Here is a 26292-nt window from a genome sequence, read left to right as displayed (position 1 = left end):
GCGCCAGCACCGACGAGCATCTAGAAGCCACTAAGCAGTCGAGGCCAGCGAGGCAAAGAGCATATTCATTGTTGTCCGTTTCTGGCCCAAGGCCCATCAGCCCACAACCTCTTACACCTCTCCGGCTATAAATAGAGACCTTACTTCACAGGTTAAGGATTCTATTCTCTCGGCTCTCACTCTTTACTACTTAATTACTCTCAAAGCAATCGCTTATTCTCACGCCGGAGCCCGGTTAAGAGGGAAACCCCCACATTCCCCTCTTAACGAGTAACGGTGTTCTGTTTTGCAGGTTGAGTAACCAGTCGGAGCTCAAATACCTAAAAGAAGATTAACCTCTATGAAAGGAACATAAACCCATCTAATTAATACCTTAATTAGAACCCGTGTTTCTTCATTGGCGCCCACCGATTTTTTCTATAACCACCCTCATCTTCTTTATTTGAGCCTTTGACATCTTTTCATCCTTCGACTATGACCGGTCAAGGAATCTTTCCAGAGTTCGGCTTCGGAGCCAACTCCAACACGGCCTTGGGTGAAGGAGTCCAAAACCTCCAAGCCCAAATCGAAGAGATAGGTGAAGTTGAGATCACCAACACGGGGGGTCAGCGCGGGAGCGTTACCCGTATCACACAAATGGCTACCCCAGGTAACAACGGCGAAGGACCGTCCAACCCGGTGCCACCTCAAAATGTATCTGCATTACTTGGCTTACCAGAGGGCGAAACCCCAGCCTCGTGGTATGCCAAGAACATCGCCACTATCAATGCAGCATACCAATCGCTCATCGCGCAGCAAGCAGTGTTGACGGCAGAACCGTCCTTGGTCACTCCTCCTAGTCAGGGGGTGCGCCAAATGCCACCACCAGCCAATCTTCAAGACAGAACCAACAGGCCTCCCCCTACAAGACGTGTAAGCGTACAAGACACGCGCGATACCAGAGGGGAAACGGATAGTCACTATGAATATCCGTCGAACCTTCAACGAGGCCCTGTTCACAGCCGGCTCACGCCGCGCAACATGAACAATGAATGGGAAGAAACCGACCCATATGATCCTACATGGGAAGGTGATGAAGAGTCGTCAGTCTTCAATCGTTTACCAAAAAACCACGAGTACTATAAGCCAAGACAACACATTGGCTATACAGAAGAGGCTGAAAGAGATTTCCGCCTGGCTTACAGGCCAGCGGAAGCTGCGGAACACTCCAAGTTTATCCCGAAAATCGCACTCGCACCACTCTCACGAGAGAAGCTACCCCCAACCGTTGGGAAATTCAATGGGTTGACTGACCCAGACGACCACGTCAGAACATTCACGAGTGTGGGCTGCATGGGAGGTTGGAACATGCCCATGTGGTGCCACCTGTTCATTCAAACGCTGACCGGAGCGGCTCGCGCCTGGTTTGACAGCCTTCCGCCCGGAAAAATTAAGTCATGGACAGACTTCAAGACACAATTCTTAAGCTATTTTAGCCAACAACGTCGCTATCAGCGTGATACGGCGGAAGTAGAAGACATATGGCGAAGGGATGGTGAAGGTCTGAAGGACTTCATCACGCGTTTCAACAAAGAATGTTTAGAGATTGGCGGCGTCAGTGAGCAACTCATGCGCTGCCACTTCAAGAAGGCTATACGCTGTGATAGCCTCATTAGAACCATCACAGGCAAAGATGGGATGCCAAAAGAGTGGGATAAACTGATGGAAGCAGCAAAGATCGTCGCGCAAACCGAGGAGTCACTTGCTGGTGGAAAGGGTTATTACTCCGAAGATCGATTTTCAAGAGCAAACGAGAGGCCGCGCGACAACAACAACAACAAGCGCAACAAGTACAAGAGTCATGACTGGAAGTCTGAGAGACCCAGAGGCCGCGACGACAGGCCACGTTACAGAGAAGATGCGCGAGATACGATTGACCGAATCGGTTACAAGAAAGCAGTCAGAGACGACAACCGCGACAAACACTGGACTCCGCTCACAAAAACTCCAAAAGAGGTGTTGATGACGGAGAATGTCGATTTCAAGGCGCCAAGGCCGATGACAAACAAGAAAGGGCAAGACCCTAACTTATACTGCGATTTTCACAAAGATTCGGGGCATTTGACCGATGACTGCTACAGTTTGCGCCAGGAAATCGAAAGAGCGCTCAAAAGCGGCAAGCTAAGCCATTTAGTGAAGAATGTACGCAAGGACACCCGTCAACTCCAGCGTCATGATGAAGGCAGCCACAAAAAGGTGAGACGGCTAGAGACTCACATGGTCAACGGACCAAGATACACCGCGAGAGAAAAGGGCAAACGGCCCTACGAGCCTTCTTGGCAAGAACAGCAAGTCATATTCCCAGTAGTGCGCGGCGGTCCTCGCGCTACACGACCAGTCGTCATTACTGGTATAATTGGTCACTATGAAACAGAGTACATCTTCATCGACCCAGGAAGCACAGCCGACATCATCTACGAACAATGTTTCAATCAATTCGATGAAGAAGACAAAGCGAGACTCGAGCCAGTCGATTATCCTTTGTCCGGCTTTTGCAACGAAATGGTCTTCCCTCTCGGCCAAATCAGTTTCCCTGTCACACTATGTGACGGGAAACATTCAAGAACAACAAATGTGAACTTTATGGTAATGCCAGTGAAATCAAGGCATGATGTGCTTCTTGGAAGGGAAACACAAGGCGAACTAAACATGGTGACTTCAACACCTCATTCTGCCATAGGTTTTCCTACCAAGACAGGCGTCGCAATCATATACGCCAAGAAAGAAGTGATGTCAACTGAAGAGCTGCGCCCAACAAAAGCGGCGAAGGTCTCTACGACCGAGCCAGAAAAATGGGTCCTAAACCGCAAATACCCAGAGCAGACAGTGACAATTGGCCACGCCATTTCGTCAGACATCAGAAAACATTTAAAGCAACTGCTGTTCCGCAACATGGATATTTTTGCCTGGACCCCGTCAGATATGACCGGCGTCCCGCGCAACATAACCGAACATTGCTTAAACACGTACCCTTCTGTAGAACCAAAAGCCCAGCGAAGGCGCAGCCTAGGCGCGGATAAGACAAAAGCGATGAATGAGCAAGTATGTGAGCTGCTCAAGGCTGGAATCCTGAGAGAGGTAAGATACCAAAGCTGGGTCGCGAACCCTGTGATGGTAGAAAAATCAAATGGCGGATGGCGCATGTGCGTTGATTACACTGATCTCAACAAGGCGTGCCCAAAGGATTGCTATTCCTTGCCTGAGATCGATAAAAAAATTGATTCTCTCGCGCCATACCGTTGGAAGTGCTTTCTGGATTGCTATAAAGGATACCATCAAGTGCAGATGAAGCTAGAAGATGAAGACAAGACAGCCTTCAGGACTGATCTTGGAATATTCTGCTACACCAAAATGCCTTTTGGTTTAAAGAATGCAGGCGCGACCTATCAACGCTTGATGGACAAAACCTTCGCAGGTGACATCGGAAAGCACATTGAGGTTTACATCGATGATCTAGTGGTGAAAAGTCCCGAAGAGGACCAAATGTTAAAAGACATCGAAAAAACGTTCAACTCATTGCGCAGCGTAAATATGAAACTAAACCCAGCCAAGTGTTCCTTTGGCATGGAAGAAGGAAAGTTTCTGGGCTTCATTGTCACAAACGGCGGTTTCAAGGTGAACCCAGAGAAGGTACAAGCTATAGAACGAATGCCCTCGCCAAGAAACATCAAGGAAATGCAACGACTAGCCGGCCGGCTGGCCGCGCTAAATCGATTTCTTTCCAATCACGCCGCAAAGTCGTATCCCTTCATTAGCACGTTGCGCAACTGTGTGAAGAAGCAAGAGTTCAAATGGACCCCGGAAGCCGAAACAGCTTTTCAACAAATGAAAGCGTGTCTGATCGAACTCCCTACGCTGACGGCACCGTTTGAAAAAGAGCCCCTTGTGCTGTACTTGTCCTCCTCGGATAAGGCAGTAGGGTCAGTATTGTTGGTAGACAGGAACGGCGTGCAAACCCCGATCTATTACGTCAGCAGGATACTCACAGACCCAGAAACAAGATATTCCACAATGGAAAAGCTGGTTCTTGCGCTACTACACGCCTCCCGAAGATTGCGCCGATACTTCACAGGCCATGTGATAACTGTGCTTACCAATTTCCACATTGGCACTATACTTCAGAAGCCTGAGACATCAGGCAGATTGGCAAAATGGGCCATTGAACTGGGCGGCCATAACATCTTGTATAGGCCGCGCCCAGCCATTAAGGGGCAGGTCCTCGCCGACTTCATCACAGAAGTGCCGGCTGATAAAATCAAGGAGTGCGAGATGGTAGAGACGCCCAAGGAAAACACAGCAGAGGAGATTTGGATGCTTTACACTGACGGGGCATCAAATGAAGATGGCGCGGGAGCAGGTTTACGTCTAGTGAGCCCAGAAAAGCACGAGTTTACTTACGCCATTAAGCTCGACTTCAAGAACACCAACAATGAAGCTGAGTATGAGGCTTTTCTGGCAGGCTTACGCCTCGCCATCAAGATGGGAGCAAAAAACTTGCGCGCACATGTGGATTCACTCCTGATAGCCAGTCAAGTAAATGGCATATACGACGCGAAGGGTGAAGTCATGGCTTTATATCTGGAACAAGCGAAAGAATTGCTCCAACAATTCAAAACCCACGAAGTCATACATATCAATCGCTCAGAAAACAAGCCCGCAGATGCCCTGAGCAAGCTCGCCTCGACCTCCTTTCAACATCTAGCCAAGGATGTAAGGATAGAGGTACTCAAAAACCCATCGGTTTTACTGCGCCAAGTTAACGTAATCGAAACAGGGCAGACATCATGGATGACCCCTATCATCCAATACTTGGGAGAGGGGGTGCTTCCTGAGAACAAAGCGGAAGCAAGAAAGATCCAAAACAAAGCCCTACAGTACGAAATGAACAACGGTATCTTGTACCGAAAATCCTTCTTGGGACCACTACTGCGCTGTGTGGACCCCCAAGACGCGAATTATTTGATAAGGGAAATCCACGAAGGGATTTGCGGCATCCACTCCGGACCAAGGATGGTCGTCGCGAAGATCATGAGCGCCGGTTACTACTGGCCGGGTATGCATGTTGACGCAATGAAGGAGATCCGCAAGTGTGACTCTTGCCAGAGGCACGCTCCAAAAACGTTGCGGCCTAAAAATGATCTTATCCCCGTGTCCACCGCATGGCCCTTTCAGCAATGGGGAATTGACATGGTAGGACCCTTCCCGGATGCCCCCGGCGCCGTAAAGTTCATCATAGTAGCTGTCGACTACTTCACGAAGTGGGTAGAAGCCAAAGCCCTTGCATCCACCACAGCCATGATTGTGCGCAAGTTCATATGGGAGCACATCATATGCAGATTCGGCCTCCCGCTCAAGATCGTGACAGACAACGGCACCAACTTCGCGTCAGACGATCTTAAGAACTGGATGAAGGAGATGAACATTGAACACACTTTCACCTCCGTTGCGCACCCACAAGGCAACGGACAAGTGGAAAGTGTGAACAAATGCATCGTCGAAGGGATAAAGGCCAGATTAGGAACAAGGCGGCGCGGATGGGTCGATGAGCTCCCAAGCATTTTATGGGCTCATCGGACCATGCCAAAGACAAGTACCGGCGAAACCCCTTTCAGCCTAGTCTATGGCTCAGAGGCGGTAATCCCGGCAGAGATTGGCTTGCCCTCGCCGCGAATGACCACGGTCAACACGGTTGACAATGAAGCAGAAAGGCGTCTAGACTTAGACTTGTTAGAAGAACGGCGTGAAATCGCAAGAATCAGAGAGGCCAAATACAAAACCCAGCTGGAAAGGTACTACAACACAAGGGTTCGCATTTGTACCTTCAATCCAGGGGAGTACGTCTTTCGCGACAACGAAGCGTCAAATGCGGAACGCCCAGGGAAATTGGCACCTAAATGGGAAGGCCCATATCTGATTCATGAGGTCCTAGGCAAAGGGGCCTACAAATTGCGCACCTTAGATGGCCACATCTTACCAAGAACTTGGAATGCGCAACAATTGCGCAAATGCTATATGTAACCTTTTCGGCCTCGCGCCATTTTTCAATTTCGCCACGCCGGCTACGAGCCATTGGCATATATGTATGAAGGCCTAAGAGCCAACTTCTGATTTGAATGAAAACATATGACATGTTCTATTACATTGTTTTTTCGTTACAAATGCATGTTAAACTTCTGATTAGCGCGAAAACACTCCAACATTTTGAGATGGTTCAAAACCACCTCCAAGGTCCTCCGCAAACAAAGCGCGAGACCGGGTGGCCACCTTATACTTAGAAAACGCTTCCATTTATTCGAGCTAATTTAACCTAAGTTTTTACAGCAATGCAATAATTGCAACAGAAAAAACGAAGACATTTCATTGTCATTAAAACTGCGCAAAAGCGCATCACTTACAATCAAGTCAGAAACAAAGGCACAAACGCCTATCAACAAACTAACAACCTACTCTACTTGTCTTCTTTCTTCTCACCATCATCATCTTCGTTCCCCTCACCATCGTCGCCATCGTCATCACCTCCGCCATCATCACCAGCTGCTTCCTCATCAGATGATTCAACAGTAATCGGTGGATCAAGGATCGCCTTGAGGCGCTGACACCAATCATCCTTTTTTAAGGCACTAACAACCAAGTCCATGATGGGCAAGGAGAGGTTGTCATATGAATTCTCAGCACTGGCCAGCGCAGCATCAGCTTGTTCCGTCACTGAGCAATGACTTGTATCGAATTCTTGTCCCAGCATTCGCTCAACGTGATCAGCACACTCCAGGTAACCTCCCCGATGACCAACTGCACGCGCCGCATCCGTAAGAGCAGCAACAGCGCGATCTAGCTCGCCGGCGTTCAAGATGGAATTGGCAACCTTCATCAAAAGAGGAGCATTAAGAATAAACTCTTCAACATGTTAAAGAAAAAGGTAAGGCAAAAAGGACTTACCAGCACTATTCCCCGAGTGCGCATCCATTCTGCTTCAGAAACAAGCGTGTCCACAATGCCTTGGGCCTCAGAATAATTTGTCTGAGCCACGTTAAGCGCCGCAGTGCTGACAGCACGCGCCTCCTCAGCATCGATGGCCTTGACCTTCTCTGCCTCAAGGTCGATCTCCAGGGACTCACATCTGTCGATTTGTTCATCCAAGCGACGTTTGAGCTCCGCAATCTCAACGTCCTTGGCCTGGAGATCTTTGTCCTTGGTGGACAGCTGAACCTTAGCTTCAGACAACTCAACCTGGAAGTTGGCAAATGACTTAGAAATTTTATAAACAACAAAGGAGAAAACGAAAGGAAAATCAACTAACCTCCATCTGTTGTTTAGCGGCTGTCTCAACCTGCGCTTCCTCCACCTTCGATGTCAGCTCCGCTATCTTAGCCTCAAGACCAACATTTTTTTGTCGAGCCGCATAGGCGCGCTCGTTGTCCTGGGCGCAGATGCGCTTGAACTCGGCCTTCTCCTTGGCCAGTTGCTCTTCCACATTATGAAGTTTCTTTTGCAGGCCCTCGCGACCCCACTCTTCAGCTTTCCTATCAGCCTCAAACTTGGCTTTCTCCTCATCAAATGTGGCCTTAGCCTTCTCAAATTCACCAACACGTTTTAGCACACGTTCTCGGTAAGCCTCCCAGTCGGCGCGCTCTCTGACCATTGTTCGCCATTCACGAACTATCTGATGGTTAGCAGATCGAGCGTTGGCCTCGGCAAGAATGTAAGTGCGGTACAACATTTCATGCGGCTTCGCCTTTTGACGGTTAACTTCGCCAGGAGTGAATTGGTTCAAGTACCAATCGCGAGAAGGACCAAATTCAACAAACGTATCCTTCTGCCTTAAGCTCCAAGGGGCTTGATGAGGAGCATCACCACGTTCCTCTTCAGTATAAGTTTTATAATATATGTCCCCGACGGTATCCTTCGCACCTATCACATTGGGGTTATAGCCCCCAGCTCCTCCAGAGCTTGCACCACTAGACACATAGCGCCCTAACCCCTTAGAAGTAACAATCGGCGCAGCAGGGGGAGGTTTTGGGACACCAGACTGCCCTTGAACAGAAGACTGATCGGCAGCTCTTTCTTTCCTCGCCTCTTCCGCCTTCCTCTGCCTATCCGCCTCCTCCCTCAGCTTTCTCTCCTCTTCCGCTTTCCTCTTCCTCTCCGCCTCCAGCTTTCTCTCCTCCTCCTCCTTCCTCTTTTTCTCTTCCTCTTCTTTGCGCTTTAGCTCTTCAGCCTTCTTCTGCGCAGCAATCCTACTCTCTTCTTTCCTCCGATCCTCTTCTGCCTTTCGCTGCGCTTCAGCAGTTTTCGCAGCATCACGCGCAGCAGAATCGGAAGGTTCAGTGGCAACCTTAGGTCTTTTCGTGCTGGGTTCAACAAACTTAACCCCCTTTTCAGGGGTCTTCTTCTTGATCTCTACAAGAATAAAGCAAACGCACTTGAGCAAAAAGAGGTTAAATTATAAAGAAGGGAGATAAGAGCATACCAGGAGAAAACTGGTATAACGAGCGCAACTTGCTCTTCTTCCCAACAACGGGAATAACAACTGAAACAGGCGCAGAGGCCATACCAGTTGTCGCCTCGCTTCTACCCCTCTTTCTTCCAATCAACGGGGCAGTCTCTTCTTCCTCTTCTTCTTCATCCTCAGGTTGAGATGGCGTTGCGTCAGCATCCGGGTTACGAGAACCCGCGCTCCCAGAGCCCTTTGACCCACCAGCGCCAGTCTTTCCCATAGCTGCATATGATAAACCTTCATAAGAGTCACTGATTATCACGTAATCGTCTAAGTCACGTTGCCGGAGGCGAAGCGTACCTTTGACAGCAGCAGTAGTTGCGCGACTGGCGCCAGGACCCTTGCTGGTCACTTCAACATCCGCCTTCTTTTTCTTCTTCGAAGGTTTCTTCTTCTTCTCCTCTGGGTCAACCCCCAGATCGCGCAACACACCTGCAAAGATTTTAGGCAACGAACTTAACTCGCCATTCGAAGACCCTACTGACTCCTCGCTGGAAAGATAGAAAGTCTCTTTCCCAGCAGAAGTCACAGAGCGCAATGGACGAGGTTTAGGATAGTGCGCACCTTCAGTTGCATCCGGCGGCGAGGCGAAGGCGTCAGCAGCAGGAAACATGAAGTTCCCCTTTATCTGGTCATACCAGCCTTCCTCATCATCGCGCAGAGGGCGAACGCCCATGGAGCCACCAAAGGCTGGGAAGGCAGCCTGATAGAGTTGCGTCTCTACACAACAAAAACAAAGTATAAGAAACCAGTTAAGTGAATGTACTCGGAAACAAAACAAAAAGGGGGAAAGTATCTAACCTTGATCCCCGATCTTCAAGACCGGGAGTTCCCTGCTACTAGGTGACCACTGGTCACTCATCTTGGCAGCAACCAGAACATTCTCCCCAAATACCCGGTTAGGGGTTGCGGTAAGCTGCTGATACCACTGAGCAGACTTCGGTATAGGAAGGTCCTCCTTTGGTATAACCTCGGTCCATTCCCTAAACGGCATAGCTATTGGCAAGACTTCCTCCCGGATGAAGAAGAACTTGGGTTTCCAGTCATGGAAACTCTTGGGAGGATTCAACAAAATCTTCTTAGCCGTACCACGGCTAGCAAAAGAAAAGAACCCCATTGTTCTTTGCAGTTGATAGAAGACACGAAACTTATTCACCGTCGGTTCAATGCCGTGAGATTGACACAAGAACTCAAAGTGCCTCACCCTCACCATCCCAGGTGGGCTTAACTGTGAGATATGAAACTTGTAGTAGGACAATATGCTACCAAAGAAGTTAGTCGCCGGCAGCCGGAAGTTTCCTTGAAGGAAGAAGTCTTCGAACAAAGTAATGTAACCGGGTGGGGCATCAGCCGCGGTCTGACCCTGAGCAGGGTACCGGGCATCCCACTCCGGTGGAAACCTAAAACTTCGAACGATCTGTTCGAATAAACCTAAGTCCCATCTCAGGACTGGGACTGGCCCCTCCTCACTAGCAGGAGCTTCTTGATGTTCTTCGCTCATATTTCAAGAAAAAGCTGGAAAAAACTTGAAGAAAGTTTGAAGATTTGAAGAAAGTTTGAAGAAGATGAAGAACAATATGAAGACTCAAAGAGAAAAAGGGAGAAGAAACGAAGAGAAAGTGAATCTCTCACCTTTCTCTTCGGATATATATACCCATCGCATTTAATGCGATGGGTAACCGTGCCGCACTCGCCGCAGGGGCAACCAACGAGAGGTTGCCACGTCAAGCGGAAAAACAGGGACGACGGTTACCACGCGCGCGTGGCATCCACTCTCCTGACATGAAGTGCAACCGCCGCAGGCGGCATGATGACATCCGTGCCAGGGGTCAACTCAAGCGTCGCTCTCAGCGACTTATCTCACCAACCTGTCAGAGGTTCAAATTTCGAAGTTTCCCGCCATAAAACGTGCAAGTAACTTCATGCAGAAGTCACAAGAGTCGCGCCAGATATACGTAAACTGCTAACACCTCGCGCGATTAAAAGGACAACTTCCCCTTCTCTTATTTTTATCAAGTCCAGAGCTCCAACCACTTGCGTTGCGCATGGTGCAGCACTGGACTGGGGGGACTTGAAGGGGTATGGTCCCAAAAAGTCGCGCAAACCTCATAACAGGTTGCACGTGAGACCATACTCCTTAGCATAACAACTTGATAATAACAGCCTCGCGCAGCTTACGTCACATTATGACTTAGCCCCGCGCGAGAAAGAGCACATAATGAACTCAGATAGCAACACTTAGTATAAAAACAATGGTATAAGTGAACACACTAACCCCGCGCGGGTTAGTTGCCACCAAACAAAATCCTCTCCATAGGAAGACGCGCTGTTACCTACAGAGGTACACAGGGTACAAGTGGCAGTAAAAAGAGCCAATGAGCGTCCAGCAGGCTCTGTTCAATCGTGCGCCACGATCTTCTGACGATAAGTACACAAGGACGCCTACATGGCACCAATCAAGAGACGGGGACAACTGTCCCACGATCTCCACTTGTCTGCTGATGACAGAAGGGACAACAAGGCCGACAACAATGACACGTGGCTCCAATCAAGGTGCGCCAGCACCGACGAGCATCTAGAAGCCACTAAGCAGTCGAGGCCAGCGAGGCAAAGAGCATATTCATTGTTGTCCGTTTCTGGCCCAAGGCCCATCAGCCCACAACCTCTTACACCTCTCCGGCTATAAATAGAGACCTTACTTCACAGGTTAAGGATTCTATTCTCTCGGCTCTCACTCTTTACTACTTAATTACTCTCAAAGCAATCGCTTATTCTCACGCCGGAGCCCGGTTAAGAGGGAAACCCCCACATTCCCCTCTTAACGAGTAACGGTGTTCTGTTTTGCAGGTTGAGTAACCAGTCGGAGCTCAAATACCTAAAAGAAGATTAACCTCTATGAAAGGAACATAAACCCATCTAATTAATACCTTAATTAGAACCCGTGTTTCTTCAACTCCTTATTTCCAACTCTAGCCATTTAGTTTTCTCTCTTCGCACTTTTCCCCATGTTCCCCTGAGTACCTGGTTAAGAACAAGAGAAAAACAACAAAAGAAACACGGCTGAGCCAAAAATTGCCCAGTAACGGAAAAATAATAGCAATAACGGTAACGATCAATACGGTATTCGATCAATGGTGAAACGATACTATGACAATAACAATGTAACGATACAGTCAACACTAATCAATGGTCAATCAATACGATAAGAATCTATGTGGAAATACCCATGTGAGCCAATGACAGTAAACAATAAGCAATGTGTACATTAGCTGCAGTTCCAATGTACCAATATGTAGAGGGGATGTGGGCACACACACCTATCCCAATACCAATAAGTAACAATAATATCCTAGGATCGATCCATACGCCTCTCAATAATCCATAAACCATATATACCAATATAGAGACGCCGTGAACTAATCGCACCGTCACAGATGGTGCACGTCATCGGTGCCGATGATTACGCCCTATGTCCCCATAGGTGGATGTGCTCGGGTATTGAGGTCAATAAAATGGTACACTTAAGTCAAGATAACTAGTACAATAAGGCACTTCTATAGCAATAATCAATGATCAAAGAGAACATGTGATAATGAATCTAAAGAATTTATCTATCGCATGCAAATCAATGGTAAAGAAGCAAAACTACTAGAAAACAATGATAACGGTTCGATGACCTAGACACGATGAGTACAATAACGATATAAAATGCTATGAGAAAAAGACCACAAAATCCGTACCTTTACTGACGAATTAGCAACAACTGTAGATTTCAATTAGTGTATGCAACCCTAGTCTCTTACTCTTGAACAACACGACTACCTAAAATATGTACATATATATATATATAAAGGTTAAAATTTGTATTTTTAGCAATTAGATCGGTTTCATTTTCAAATAGTATTTTGTTGGTTATAATTCTTGTAAAACATCTATTTAATACATATAATTTACCCAAATGTTTGTAGTCATGTTTTGCATTTGAGAACAGTAGGATGATTCTTATTTACATACTTTAGTAAATTACATATCATAAGGTTAGTATATATATGCTATTATAAACTCATATCTAAAATAGTTACTATAGGTAATATATTATATTCATAAAATTCACATTTTATAAATGATACCCTCAATTTAGGAAATCTTGTAATGAAACAGACGAACTAACATTAGGATTAATATTTGTTGAAAATTTTTCCTTTAGTTAGCCAACTCAAATAATGTACCCAAATAAATTTACAAAATAATACAAACTAGAATTACGACCCGCCGCATTGCGGCGGGATTCTTTAGTTATAACTAAGTTGATTTCGAACCCGCACGTTATTTTAAACCTGTTAAACGGGAAAAAAATAGACGATGTAAAAACGTTCACCTACACACGCACGTTGCGTCGTGTTAACTCGCAAAATTTAGAACGAAACGTAAAAGCGTTAAACCAAAGACGCACGTTGCGATGTGTTAAGTCACAAAATTTAGAAGGAAGCATAAAGCGAAAAATTTGTGGAAAATAAAAACTATAAAGGACGAAAGTTGAAAGTAAAAAAAGTTGTGAGGATAGATTGCAAAAGATAAAAAGTTTTGGGTTAAAAGTAAAAAAACAAATAGTTTTGGGTTAAAAAGTAATTTATGAAATACTTTTGGGTGAAAAGTAAAAAAAATCAATTTTTTTGAAACTCCCCAAAGCCAAGGTTACAACAACCATATGCATAACCATTTTTCTTTGAAAAACCTCCAGGGATGTAAAACTGTGCCAAATAGCATCAATGCCACATTACCGGAGCGACCACCAACACTGAAGTTGCGGCGTGTTTATGTGAAGAAATTAGACCGAAACGCTAAACATGGAAATTAATAACTAAGTCAATCTAGGACCCGCACGTTATGTCGAACTTGTCAAACGGGGAAATAATAGACGATGTAAAAACGTTGAACCACACACGCACGCACGTTGCGTCGTGTTAACTCGCAAAGTTTAGAACGAAATGTAAAAACGTTACACCACGCACGCACGCACGTTGCGATGTGTTAACCCACAAAATTTAGAACGAAGTATAAAGCAAAAAATTTGGGAAAATGAAAAATATAAAGGACTAAAGTTGAAAGTAAAAAAAGTTGTGAGGATAGATAGTAAAAGATAAAAAGTTTTGGGTTAAAAGTAAAAAAAACAAATAATTTTGGGTTAAAAGTAAATTAGCAAATACCTTTAGGTGAAAAGTATAAAAATCAATTTTTTTTGAAAAACTCACAAAGCATTGGTTACAAGTCATATATGCACAAAAAGGTTGCTAATTTATAGTGTTTTAATAAGATATGGTACCCTCATGTCCTCACGTTATGCATGTGTGTTTTGATTTAATATATATATATATATATATATATATATATATATATATATATATATATATATATATATATATATATATATATATATATATATATATATATATAGGGGGCCGCTAGAATGAGAACCACCTCGAGTTGTAAGAACCGCGAGAACTACTTGATCCGGGGCGAGGTGAACCAATTTTTTTTTTCAAAAACGTAGATGCATGTATTATAAACACATTCGTAAAAAAAAAAATTTTAAAAATGTCGTGCGTGTAGTTTTTTACACCACAAGTTTGTGGTTTACGAGTTCCGTAAATTTACGGAACTCGTAAACCACAAACTTGTGGTGTAAAAAACTACACGCACGACATTTTTTTTAAAATTTTTTTTACGAATGTGTTTATAATACATGCATCTACGTTTTTGAAAACAAAAAATTTGGTCCACCTCGCCCCGTACGGTGTGGTTCTCGCGGTTCTTACAACTCGAGGTGGTTCTCATTCTAGCGGTCCCGTATATATATATATATATATATATATATATAGGGGTAAGATCAAATAAAAAGTTTATTTTGCCTAAGTAGGATGAGAAGGAATCTTAACCATTCATTTTTCAAATCAATGGCTAAGATGAAAGTGTAGGAGAAAGGGGAGTGCAAGGGTATCTTGGGAAAATCCTATTTATGAACTTTCTCTCTCCACATGCAAGGCACATGCATATTTCACCCCCATTTTTTAAACGTTCATAACTTTTTTATACGACCTTATTTTTTCATAAAAATTTCACCATAAAATCGAGCGTCTTTTTATCTTTAATTTGAGTACCATACCGCAATATAAAATATAAAGACTGAAAAAAACCCACTAAAATGTGTTGTATTTCTATGTTGTATAACATTTTTTTGTGCTGGATTTTTGTACTATATTTTTGGACTAAATTTTTTGTGCTGGATTTTTTTATCTTAAATTTTATTTTTCTTAATTTTTTGTACTGGATTTTTTGTACTACATTTTTTTGCTAAATTTTTTTGTGATATATTTTTTATACTAGATTTTTTGTGCTATATTTTTTGTATTACATTTTTGTACTATATTTTTCGTACTACATTTTTTGTACTAGATTTTTTGTGCTATATTTTTTGTACTAGATTTTTTGTGCTAGATTTTTTTGTAATATATTTTTTTGTATTTTTAAAAAACAAAAGGGGTGCCACATGTCATTTTCACTCCTATTTATAAGGACCAAAATGCACTTGATTCCTACTTTTTAGGAGTGCCACATGTCATCATCACAATCCTTCTTAGGCTACTTAGTTAAATCCACTTTTTAGTGGATCCTTCCCATATATATATATATATATATATATATATATATATATATATATATATATATATATATATATATATATATATATATATATATATATATATATATATAGGGTAATGCTAGATAAAAAACCCTAAAATTCTTAGAAAACTCTGGAAACCCAAATGGGAAGCCATTTTTACCCAACCTCCCGACATTTTTTTTTGAAAAAAATTACACATGTAATATACATGTTTTAGAGTGTTTTGGGCCAAAAAAAACAAAAAAGCGCCGAAGGGATTTTTTAAAAAAAAATAAACAAATTTCAGCTCCTAACACGTGTTAAGCAAAAAAGACATAATTTTCCTGAAATTCGCTGAAACTTTTTTTTTTTTTTAAATATCCCTTCGGCGCTTTTTTGATTTTTTTGGCCCAAAAGTCTTAAAAACATGTATATTACATGTATTATTTTTTTCAAAAAAAAAAATGTCGGGAGCTTGGGTTTTCTAGGGTTTTTTATATATATAGGGTTTTCTATATAGCCCAACCCTATATATATATATATATATATATATATATATATATATATATAGGGGAAAGATAAATCGAAAACCCATGTGAGTTGAGAAAACCCAAATAAACCCTATGTAACATTTTTATTTTTTTCTAAAAAAATAGGAAATGTAATATAAATGTACACGGACCTATTTATGAAAAAAAATGAAAAAAACGCTTACTATTTTTTTTTTAAGAAAATGTTGAAAATTTATATGTTACATTTTTTTTGGACATACATATTATGTAACCTGAAATTTTGTAACATTTAAAAAAAAAAAAAAAACTACTTGGTGTTTTTTGTGTTTCTTTTTTTAAAATATTCAAATATATGTATATTACATTTCCTATTTTTTTTTAGAAATGTATCTTGAGTTTACATGGTTTTTTTACAAAGGTTTTCTGAGTTTTCTCAACTCAAGTGGGTTTTCGATTTATCCTTCCCCTATATATATATATAGGTAGGGGATCCTGTAAAAAGTGGGACTTTTGTAAGAAGTGTAAGAAATAATCTTGGAATGACAAGTGTCACTCTTCTTAATTAATTCAAAAGAGTACATTAGTAATTTACCTTTTCTTATCAATTAATTGTGTGTAACTGTTTTGGAGTTAATTTAGGAGATTATATCATCAGAATCAATCATTAACTAGTATTATATCATCTTCGTTCATTAATTCAGGTTCAAAAGTATTTTTTTCTCTGCAATTTTGGAGCAATTTTTTCATTACGAAAATCACAAATGGAAGAAAGCGATACAGGTTCATGTGTGGTGTTTTATTGCATAAAACAATTGTTTGTATGGTGTCGTTTATATACAGATTGTGTTGAGGAAAAATATACAATAAAACTTACTGTGTTTTCATGGATTTCATCTATATTTTTTTTCATGAAAAAACATGAGTTATTTGATAAAGTTTGTTTTATATAATGTTTGGTATGAAACGGGTTCTCTTAAGTTGTATGGTGTTATATTCATTGAAGGTTGCTTGGGATTCCAGATAAAACACCATGAGTTGAATCATGGCGTGGTGTTTTATCTGGAGACATTGTTCATAGCGTGGTGTTTTAAACATCTGGAGACAAAACACCACGTCATGAACAATGTCTCCAGATAAAACACCACGCCATGAATAATGTCTCCAGATAAAACACCACACCATGAACAATGTCTCCAGATAAAACACCACGCTATGAACAATGTCTCCAGATGTTTAAAACACCACGCCATGAACAGTGTCTCCAGATAAAACACCACACCATGAACAATGTCTCCAGATAAAACACCACGCCATGAACAATGTCTCCAGATAAAACACCACGCCATGAACAATGTCTCCAGATAAAACACTACGTCATGAATCTGATTACAGTTCTTCTTAACGTAAAACACCACGCATTGAATCTTATATAAAACAAAGAGGCTTCCGATTTAGATCTTGGTAATTAATTCCTATAATTAAGGAAAAAGGAGTGAATGTAGGTGTTTTTGGTTGTGTAGAATACGGTTACCATATTTGAAACATTGAAAAAGACACTATTGCCCTTCAATTTTACATAAGGTCCCTCTAATTAAAACACAATTTACATTTTTATACCCTATTGATCTCAACCATTAGATCAAATATCCAATGGTTTAAAACACTTTTTACCCTTCTTACATTTTAGACACTTTTTACCATATCCCTACCCTACATATATATATATATTTTTTTTTGAATGGACATATATATATATATATATATATATATATATATATATATATATATATATATATATATATATATATATATATATATATATATATATATATATATATATATATATATATATATATATATATATATATACACACATATATATATATATATACACACACTAAAATTCTGAAGTGCTCAATAAAATAATGAAAAAAAACCCACTGCGAAATTGATGGATTTAACCATTTTATTCATCTTCTACCTCAATTCATGGTAAAACTAACCATTAAAGTATGAACAAATTGATGGATTTAAATTTCAAAATCTCGTGACAAGAACGTTATGTCGAGTGTCAATGATTGATTGTTACCTTAACAACTAAGTGATACAGATGCGAAATCAATGGTTTACGGTTGCGGCTTGACTGGCGACAATAGAACAATGATTCGCGGCTGCGCATATCATCAGGAGGAACGACACAACATGGTTAATTCACTTCGTAGGAGCATGATTCAGTAGGAGAAAAGGAATAGTTGTACCTGGGTTACAAAGAGACGAGAAGAATTAACGGCAGCGGCCTCACTTGATCGAACCGTTGGTGTGCGGTGGCTGCCAAAGTCACCCGAATGAAACAATAAACTGAACTAAACAACTATATTCGAAGTAGACTAGATTTCGACGTGGTACCTTAGGTGTTAAACAAAGCTGACCGGAACTCGGTACCGTCGTAGATTCCCAACTGGTGGTGTGACGGTGACGACTCGCGTCGGCTGCCAGCACGTGACTGCGACCTTAAACAGGAGTGGAGGTTTGCGGTTTTGCGATGGGGTTTTTGTGGTAATCGAATAAGGAATGAGACGTGGATTATAATGAACTCCCACAAGGATGGAACTGTCGAATTTTCAGGTGTTTCGTTGTTGAACGTGATGAAAAATTTTGAAGGCACGTGGTGGGTTGACCATGGAACTTCTTTTGAGTCAGTTATCAATAGAAATAAACCAAGTAAATAAATTTTTGTTATTCACTTATTTGAGTTGAGCTCACATCACAAATACACGTATGAAATTTCAATTTCCAAATTACACTATAGATAGTTATATGATATATTATTATTATAGTAATAATATATGACCAAAAGTTTGAAGTATTAAATATTCAACATAACATTTTACTTAATAATTATAGGATTGATTATGTTGTGGTTTTTTTTTTTTAATTTCGATTATTACAATTCTACTACTCTAAAAAAAAATTTCGTCCTTGAAATTACTGTCACCAAGCAAAACACAATGATATTAAGGGTATTTCAACCCTCTACCCTTTAAAATAATTTCGCCCTCGAAATTTAAAAGGACATAGACACGAATATAAACACATTGTATAAATAAAAACGATAAGTCGATAATCAAAAATCAAATACGTACCATAGTGAAGTGGGGATAGGAGTTCACAATATAGACAAATGAACTAGGTTTCGAATAGCCTTGGATATTGAGAACGGATCACATCGTCCGATTCCCAAGTGGCCTCACGTTCCGGATGGTTTTTCCATAAGATTTTCACAAACGGTATAGATTTCTTACGCATAACACGTTCTTATCGATCCAAAATAGCCTCGGGTTCCTCTTCATACGATAAGTCCTCATGGATCTCATGTAACGGATAGTTCACAACATGAACAGGATGGTAATTATACCCGCGTAACAACGATACATGAAACACATTATGCACGTTAGATAACTGTGGAGGTAGAGCTAACCGATATGAAACTTCGCCGACTTTCTCCAATATCTCAAACCGTCCGATAAAACGTGGACTCAATTTCCCTTTTATACCAAAACGTTGAACACCTCTGCATGGTGATACTTTCAGAAACACTTTTTCACCAACATCAAATTCTAAAGTTCGTCAGTGACGATCTGCATAGCTCTTTTGTCTACTCTGAGCTTCCTTGAGTTTTTCACGAGCAATAACAACCTTTTCATTTGTGATCTGCACAAGTTCGGGACCCTCAATTAATTTTTCACCAACTTCCTCCCAACAAATGGGAGCTCGACATTTACGCCCATATAACAACTCAAACGGTGCCATGTCAATACTAGCTTGCCAACTATTGTTGTAAGCAAACTCTACCAAGCATAAGTATTCATCCCAATTTCCAGTCCACTCCAGCACACAAGCCCTAAGCATGTCTTCCAAGGTCTGAACAGTACGCTCCGATTGCCCGTCTGTTTGTGGATGGAAAGTAGTGCTAAACCGTATCTTGGTACCCCAAGCATTTTGTAAACCTTTCCAGAATCGTGATGTGTATCGTGGATCCCTATCATATACTATAGAAGATGGTGTTCCATGTAATCGAACAATATCACGAAGGAATATCTCTGATAACTTACTTACTTGATACCCCTTTTGAATAGGCAAGAAATGAGCAGACTTTGTCAGCCTATCAACTATAACCCAAATAGCGTCATTCTTCTTAAGGGTTCTTGGAAGACCCGTTACGAAGTCCATAGAAATATCATCCCACTTCCAAACCGGAATGTACAAAGGCTGTAACAATCCACTAGCTCTTTGATGTTCAATCTTCACTTGCTGGCAAATCAGGCACTGGCCAACATATCTAGCTATATCTTCTTTCATACCATTCCACCAAAAATGTTGCCTTAGATCTCTATACATCTTTGTGGATCCATGGTGAATAGAAAATGGTGAGCTATGTGCCTCAGCTAATAACTGTTCACGAATAGTGGAATCATCCGACACACATAAACGTTTCCCACACCATATCGTCCCATGCTCATCGACTCGAAATTCAGATTGCTTCCCCACCTCTAAGTTTTGCAAGATTGCCTAAAGCTCACCATCCTGTTTTTGAGCTTCCTTTATCTGCGTGATAAGGTTTGGTTCAATCTTTAGTCTCGCCAAGTAACCAACAGACTCATCAAACTGTAGACCAATCTCTGAGCGGTTCAAATCTGATAGAATATGAGGTTGAAGAGTTAAACAAGCTAAACCTCCTGAACTCTTCCTACTTAATGCATCTGCTACAACATTAGCTTTGCAAGGGTGGTACTGAATGTTAGTGTCATAATCTTTGAGTAATTCTAACCATCTCCTCTGCCTCATGTTAATCTCCTTCTGAGTGAAAATATACTTAAGGCTCTTATGGTCGGTAAATATGTTACATGTCTCCCCATAAAGATAATGTCTCCAAATCTTGAGTGCAAAAACAACTGCTGCTAACTCTAAATCGTGTGTCGGATAGTTCACCTCGTAAGGTTTGAGTTGACGTGAGGCATAAGCAATAACTTTCCCATGCTGCATGAGAACACAACCAAGCCCTTTCTTCGATGCATCACTATATATATCAAATCCACCAGAGCCAGAAGGGAGAGTAAGAATAGGAGCAGATACAAGCCTTTGCTTTAGCGTCACAAAGCTCTTTTCCCGATCATCGTTCCAAGAAAATTTTATCCCCTTTCTTAAAAGTTGAGTGAGTGGTAGAGCTATCATAGAAAATCCTTCCACAAAACGTTGATAGTAACCCGCTAGCCCAAGAAAACTCCTGACTTCTGTAACCGAGGTCGGTCTGGGCCATTTAGTGTTAGCCTCTACCTTAGACGGGTCCATAGTGATATCGTCAGCTGATACGATGTGGCCTAGGAATGCCATTTTCTCTAGCCAAAAGTCGCACTTAGAAAACTTTGCATATAACTTCTTCTCGCGAAGGGTTTCAAGAACAGTGCGAAGGTGGTCATCATGTTCTTCTTGGCTCTTAGAAAATACCATAATATCATCAATGAACACAATAACAAAGCGATCCAGATACTCATGAAATACTCGGTTCATGAGATCCATAAAGATGGCATGAGCATTTGTCAATCCAAAAGGCATGACTAGAAACTCATAGTGACCATACCGGGTACGAAACGCTGTCTTAGAAACATCTTGATCTCGGACCTTCAATTGATGGTACCCTGATCTGAGATCGATTTTAGAGAAAAACTTCGCTCCTTGGAGCTGATCAAAAAGGTCATCAATACGCGGTAAAGGAAAACGATTACGAATGGTGATTTTGTTAAGCTCCCGGTAGTCGATGCATAACTGCATGCTACCATTCTTCTTCTTCACGAATAATACCGGTGCTCCCCATGGTGATACACTCGGTCGAATGAATCCACGTTCCAGAAGTTCTTGCAATTGCTCCTTCAACTCCTTCAATTCCAACGGGGCCATACAATACGGTGCCTTAGAAATAGGTTCAGCCCCGGGAATTAGATCAATAGTGAATTCTACCTCACGATCAGGTGGTAACCCTGGAAGTTCTTCTGGAAAGACGTCAGAATAATCTCGAACAACGGGAAAATTTCCAATACTGGGTGCATCCACAGACGTATCATTAATAGCAGCTAAAAATCCTTCACACCAGTGTAATATTAGCTTTTGAGCCTTAAGAGTAGAAATGATTTTGATAGATTTTCGAGGTTGAGTCCCTTGAAAAATAGATTCGGGAAAACGGAGGTCACCAAAGATAATTCGCTTAGAGTGACAATCAATGGTTGCTCGATGCATAGCCAACCAATCCATGCCTAAAATGACATCAAAATCTCCCATTTGCATAGGATGAAGATTCGCATTACGAACAATATTCCCGACCACAAGCGGGCAATCTCTATAGATGTGAGTGATAACAGTAGGATTTCCCATTGGTGTGGAAATAACTAAGGCATGATCCAAAGGAGAAGGCACGATTTTAAGGTGTCGGGCAAATACTTGTGAGACTATTGAATGGGTTGCCCCAGTATCAAATAACACATAAATGTCGCGACCAGCCAGATAAATAATACCCGAAACAGTACCTAGTGAATAATGACTAATAAGAGACAATAGTTGTACGAAACGAGAACCAATGAAACAAGTAAATCACGATCGTTAAAGAAAGAAAAAAAATGGGAAACAATACCTGGAGTATTAGCAGCTTCCCCTGCAGTCAGTGTGAATACTCGTCCTCCAGTATTCTGTGGCACATTAGCTCCCCTATTAGTATCAGCTCCTCGATTCCTAGCCTTAGGGCACTGTTTGACCATATGCCCCATCTCCCCACAACTAAGACAAGCTCCAGTAAGTCGGCGACAAATGCCTGGGTGATGTTTGTTGCAATGATTACACAATGGATGTTGGGTAGGATTTTGATTTCCCCTCTGATTCAGTGGTTGAGCCTGGATCGGTTGCTGGTATTGTTGGATCTGACCTTGATTTTGGTTTCTCCCCTGCCAAGGTCTAGTATTTTTCCCTGCTGACCTGTTTCCCGCATTGTTACGATCATTACCATACTGATTGGATCCTTGAGACGATGAATGACCGGTAGCTTGAATACGGTTTCCATCTCTGTTTCTTTTCTTACTATCATCAGAATTTCCCAAGAATTCTTTCCTCTCCATCTCTACTTTCTTTGCAGCATCTACAGCTTCCGCAACATTAGCAAACCTGGACTCAGTTATTTGTCTACGAATCCGATCACACACAGCCCATTGATATGTTTCCGCTTGTTCCTCGGGTGTTCCAGCAGCAGCTCCAAGAAAACCAACAAGTCTATAAAATCGATCAGCGAAGTCGGTAAGAGACTCATCATTCCGTTGTCGGATATTATGATACTCACGGCGGTACGCTCCTTTATCCACCACAGTAAGTACTTCTCAAAGAAAAGATCACAAAAGCCATTCCAAGTTAGAGTCTCAACAAACGCTGGACCTCCTCTTTATCTTAAAACAGACTCCCACCAAACATGTGCATCTTCTTCCAACTTATAAGCTGCTAAACTAGCTCTGTATTGCTCATCAACCCTAAGTACAGTGAAAATCTTCTCAATGTGAGAAATCCAATCTTTTGCCACTGCTGGTGTGGATGCCTTAGTAAACGATTTCGGTTTATGTGTCACGAAATGAGCTAGCCAATCTTGTATTCCCATATTGCCACCCGTATTGTTCGGGTTTGGGTTTGGATTCGGGTTGGGATTCGGATTAGGGTTCGGATTCGGATTGGGATTTGGGTTTGGATTCGGGTTAGGGTTCGGATTACGTATTGCCTGAACCAGAGTTGGCAGTACGGCAGTAAGAGCCTGAGTCATAGCAGCAACAACGGCTGGATCTGGCTCGTTTGGTCCTCCATCATTTTGACGAGTAGTATTACGTATCTGACGACGAGGAGGCATCTAGAAAAACACGTTCAAAATTTAGATAGAAATAATTAGCAAATAATAAGAACCTATCACATAAGGAAATTCCTAACCCAACGTCTACCCAATCTCACATGTCTGTAGTTATTTAGTTTAGGTTTTCTACAGGAAAGAGCCTAAGGCTTTGATACCATAATTGTAACACCCCGGCCCGAATAGGGCTGACGTGTCACCTAATACAGTAATCAGAGACATTTTAAAACTTAACTCAAATAAAAAATTAACTCCAAAGGTTTAAAATAAATCAAAAACCACACAACGGTTTTAACGAAAATAAAAAAAGTCTAAAGATTAAATAGCAATTTATTTAAACTCCTTATTTCCAACTCTAGCCATTTAGTTTTCTCTCTTCTCACTTTTCCCCATGTTCCCCTGAGTACCTGGTTAAGAACAAGAGAAAAACAACAAAAGAAACACGGCTGAGCCAAAAATTGCCCAGTAACGGAAAAACAATAGCAATAACGGTAACGATCAATACAGTATTCGATCAATGGTGAAACGATACTATGAAAATAACAATGTAACGATACAGTCAACACTAATCAATGGTCAATCAATACGATAAGAATCTATGTGGAAATACCCATGTGAGCCAATGACAGTAAACAATAAGCAATGTGTACATTAGCTGCAGTTCCAATGTACCAATATGTAGAGGGGATGTGGGCACACACACCTATCCCAATACCAATAAGTAACAATAATATCCTAGGATCGATCCATACGCCTCTCAATAATCCATAAACCATATATACCAATATAGAGACGCCGTGAACTAATCGCACCGTCACAGATGGTGCACGTCATCGGTGCCGATGATGACGCCCTATGTCCCCATAGGTGGATGTGCTCGGGTATTGAGGTCAATAAAATGGTACACTTAAGTCAAGACAACTAGTACAATAAGGCACTTCTATGGCAATAATCAATGATCAAAGAGAACATGCGATAATGAATCTAAAGAATTTATCTATCGCATGCAAATCAATGGTAAAGAAGCAAAACTACTAGAAAACAATGATAACGGTTCGATGACCTAGACACGATGAGTACAATAACGATATAAAATGCTATGAGAAAAAGACCACAAAATCCGTACCTTTACTGACGAATAGCAACAACTGTAAATTTCAATTAGTGTATGCAACCCTAGTCTCTTACTCTTGAACAACACGACAACCTAAAATATATATATATATATATATATATATATATATAAAGGTCAAAATTTGTATTTTTAGCAATTAGATCGGTTTCATTTTCAAATAGTATTTTGTTGGTTATGATTCTTGTAAAACATCTATTTAATACATATAATTTACCCAAATGTTTGTAGTCATATTTTGCATTTGACAACAGTAGGATGATTCTTATTTACATACTTTAGTAAATTACATATCATAAGGTTAGTATATATATGCTATTATAAACTCATATCTAAAATAGTTACGATAGGTAATATATTATATTCATAAAATTCACATTTTATAAATGATACCTCAATTTAGGAAATCTTGTAACGAAACAGACGAACTAACATTAGGATTAATATTTGTTGAAAAATTTTCCTTTAATTAGCCAACTCAAATAATGTACCCAAATAAATTTACAAAATAATACAAACTAGGATTGTGACCCGCTGCAATGCGGCGGGGATTCTTTAGTTATAACAAAGTGGATCTAGGACCCGCACGTTATGTTAAACCTGTCAAACGGGGAAAAAATAGCGATGTAAAAACAAAGATGCACGTTGCAATGTGTTAAGTCACAAAATTTAGAACCAAGCATAAAACGAAAAATTTGTGGAAAATGAAAACTATAAAAGGCCAAAGTTGAAAGTAAAAAAAGTTTTGAGGATAGATTGCAAAACATAAAAAAATTTGGGTTAAAAGTAAAAAAAATAAATAGTTTTGGGTTAAAAGTAATTTATGACATGCTTTTTGGTGAAAAGTAAAAAAATCAGTTTTTTTTGGAAAACTCCCAAAGCCAACGTTACGACAACCATATGCATAACCATTTTTTCTTTAGAAAACCCTCAAAGCACACCCCGTGTTGCGGCGGGGCGTAAAACGGTGTCAAATCGTACTAATGTCACACAACCGTCATCGATCACCAACACTGACTCGACCTAGGATATGCATATTGCGACGAACCTTTCAAACGTGGAAAAATAGAGGTAAAAACGTTGAACCACACATGCACGTTGCGTCGTATTAACTCGAAAAATTTAGAACTTTACGTAAAACGAAAATTTGCGAAAGATGAAAACTATAAGTGAAAAAAGTTGTGAAGTTAAATTGCAAATAATGAAAAGTTTTGGGTTAAAGTTATAAAACCAAACTGTGTAGGGTTAAAATTGTAAAAGATATAAACCTTTGGGTGAAAAGTAGAAAATCAAATTTTTTTTTGAAAAACTTGATAAGCTCATGTTGCAACCTATAGAAGCATAAAGTAGTTGCTTCTTTATATATATATATATATATATATATATATGGGAGATGCTAAAATAGAAACCACCTTCAGTTGTAAGAACCGTGAGAACCACTTTCAACCAATCAGATCATGCCAACTAAAAGGGTGTTTTGGTCTTTTACCCCAAATGTCTAATCCCCCTCCTTCTCTCTTCATTAAA

At 41.1% G+C, this 26292-nt stretch overlaps 1 protein-coding gene across 1 annotated transcript; it reads right to left on the bottom strand.

Annotated features, from left to right (window-relative positions):
* Positions 1-6487: 6487 nt before the first annotated feature.
* On the bottom strand, positions 6488-10262 carry LOC110890054. The gene is made up of 7 exons (XM_035979860.1): positions 9335-10262; positions 9098-9253; positions 8834-8965; positions 8507-8755; positions 7337-8436; positions 6976-7266; positions 6488-6901 (listed from the first exon to the last, which is right to left on the bottom strand). The coding sequence occupies exons 1-7, from the start codon at positions 10032-10034 to the stop codon at positions 6488-6490; spliced, it is 3042 nt and encodes a 1013-aa protein (XP_035835753.1). The 5' UTR covers positions 10035-10262.
* Between the last annotated feature and the right edge of the window lie 16030 nt (positions 10263-26292).

The sequence above is a fragment of the Helianthus annuus genome, chromosome 11 (assembly GCF_002127325.2).
Source record: "Helianthus annuus cultivar XRQ/B chromosome 11, HanXRQr2.0-SUNRISE, whole genome shotgun sequence".
Lineage (NCBI taxonomy): Eukaryota > Viridiplantae > Streptophyta > Magnoliopsida > Asterales > Asteraceae > Helianthus > Helianthus annuus.
Note: the sequence above shows the minus strand (reverse complement) of the source record. Positions and strands in the feature narration are given on the sequence as shown.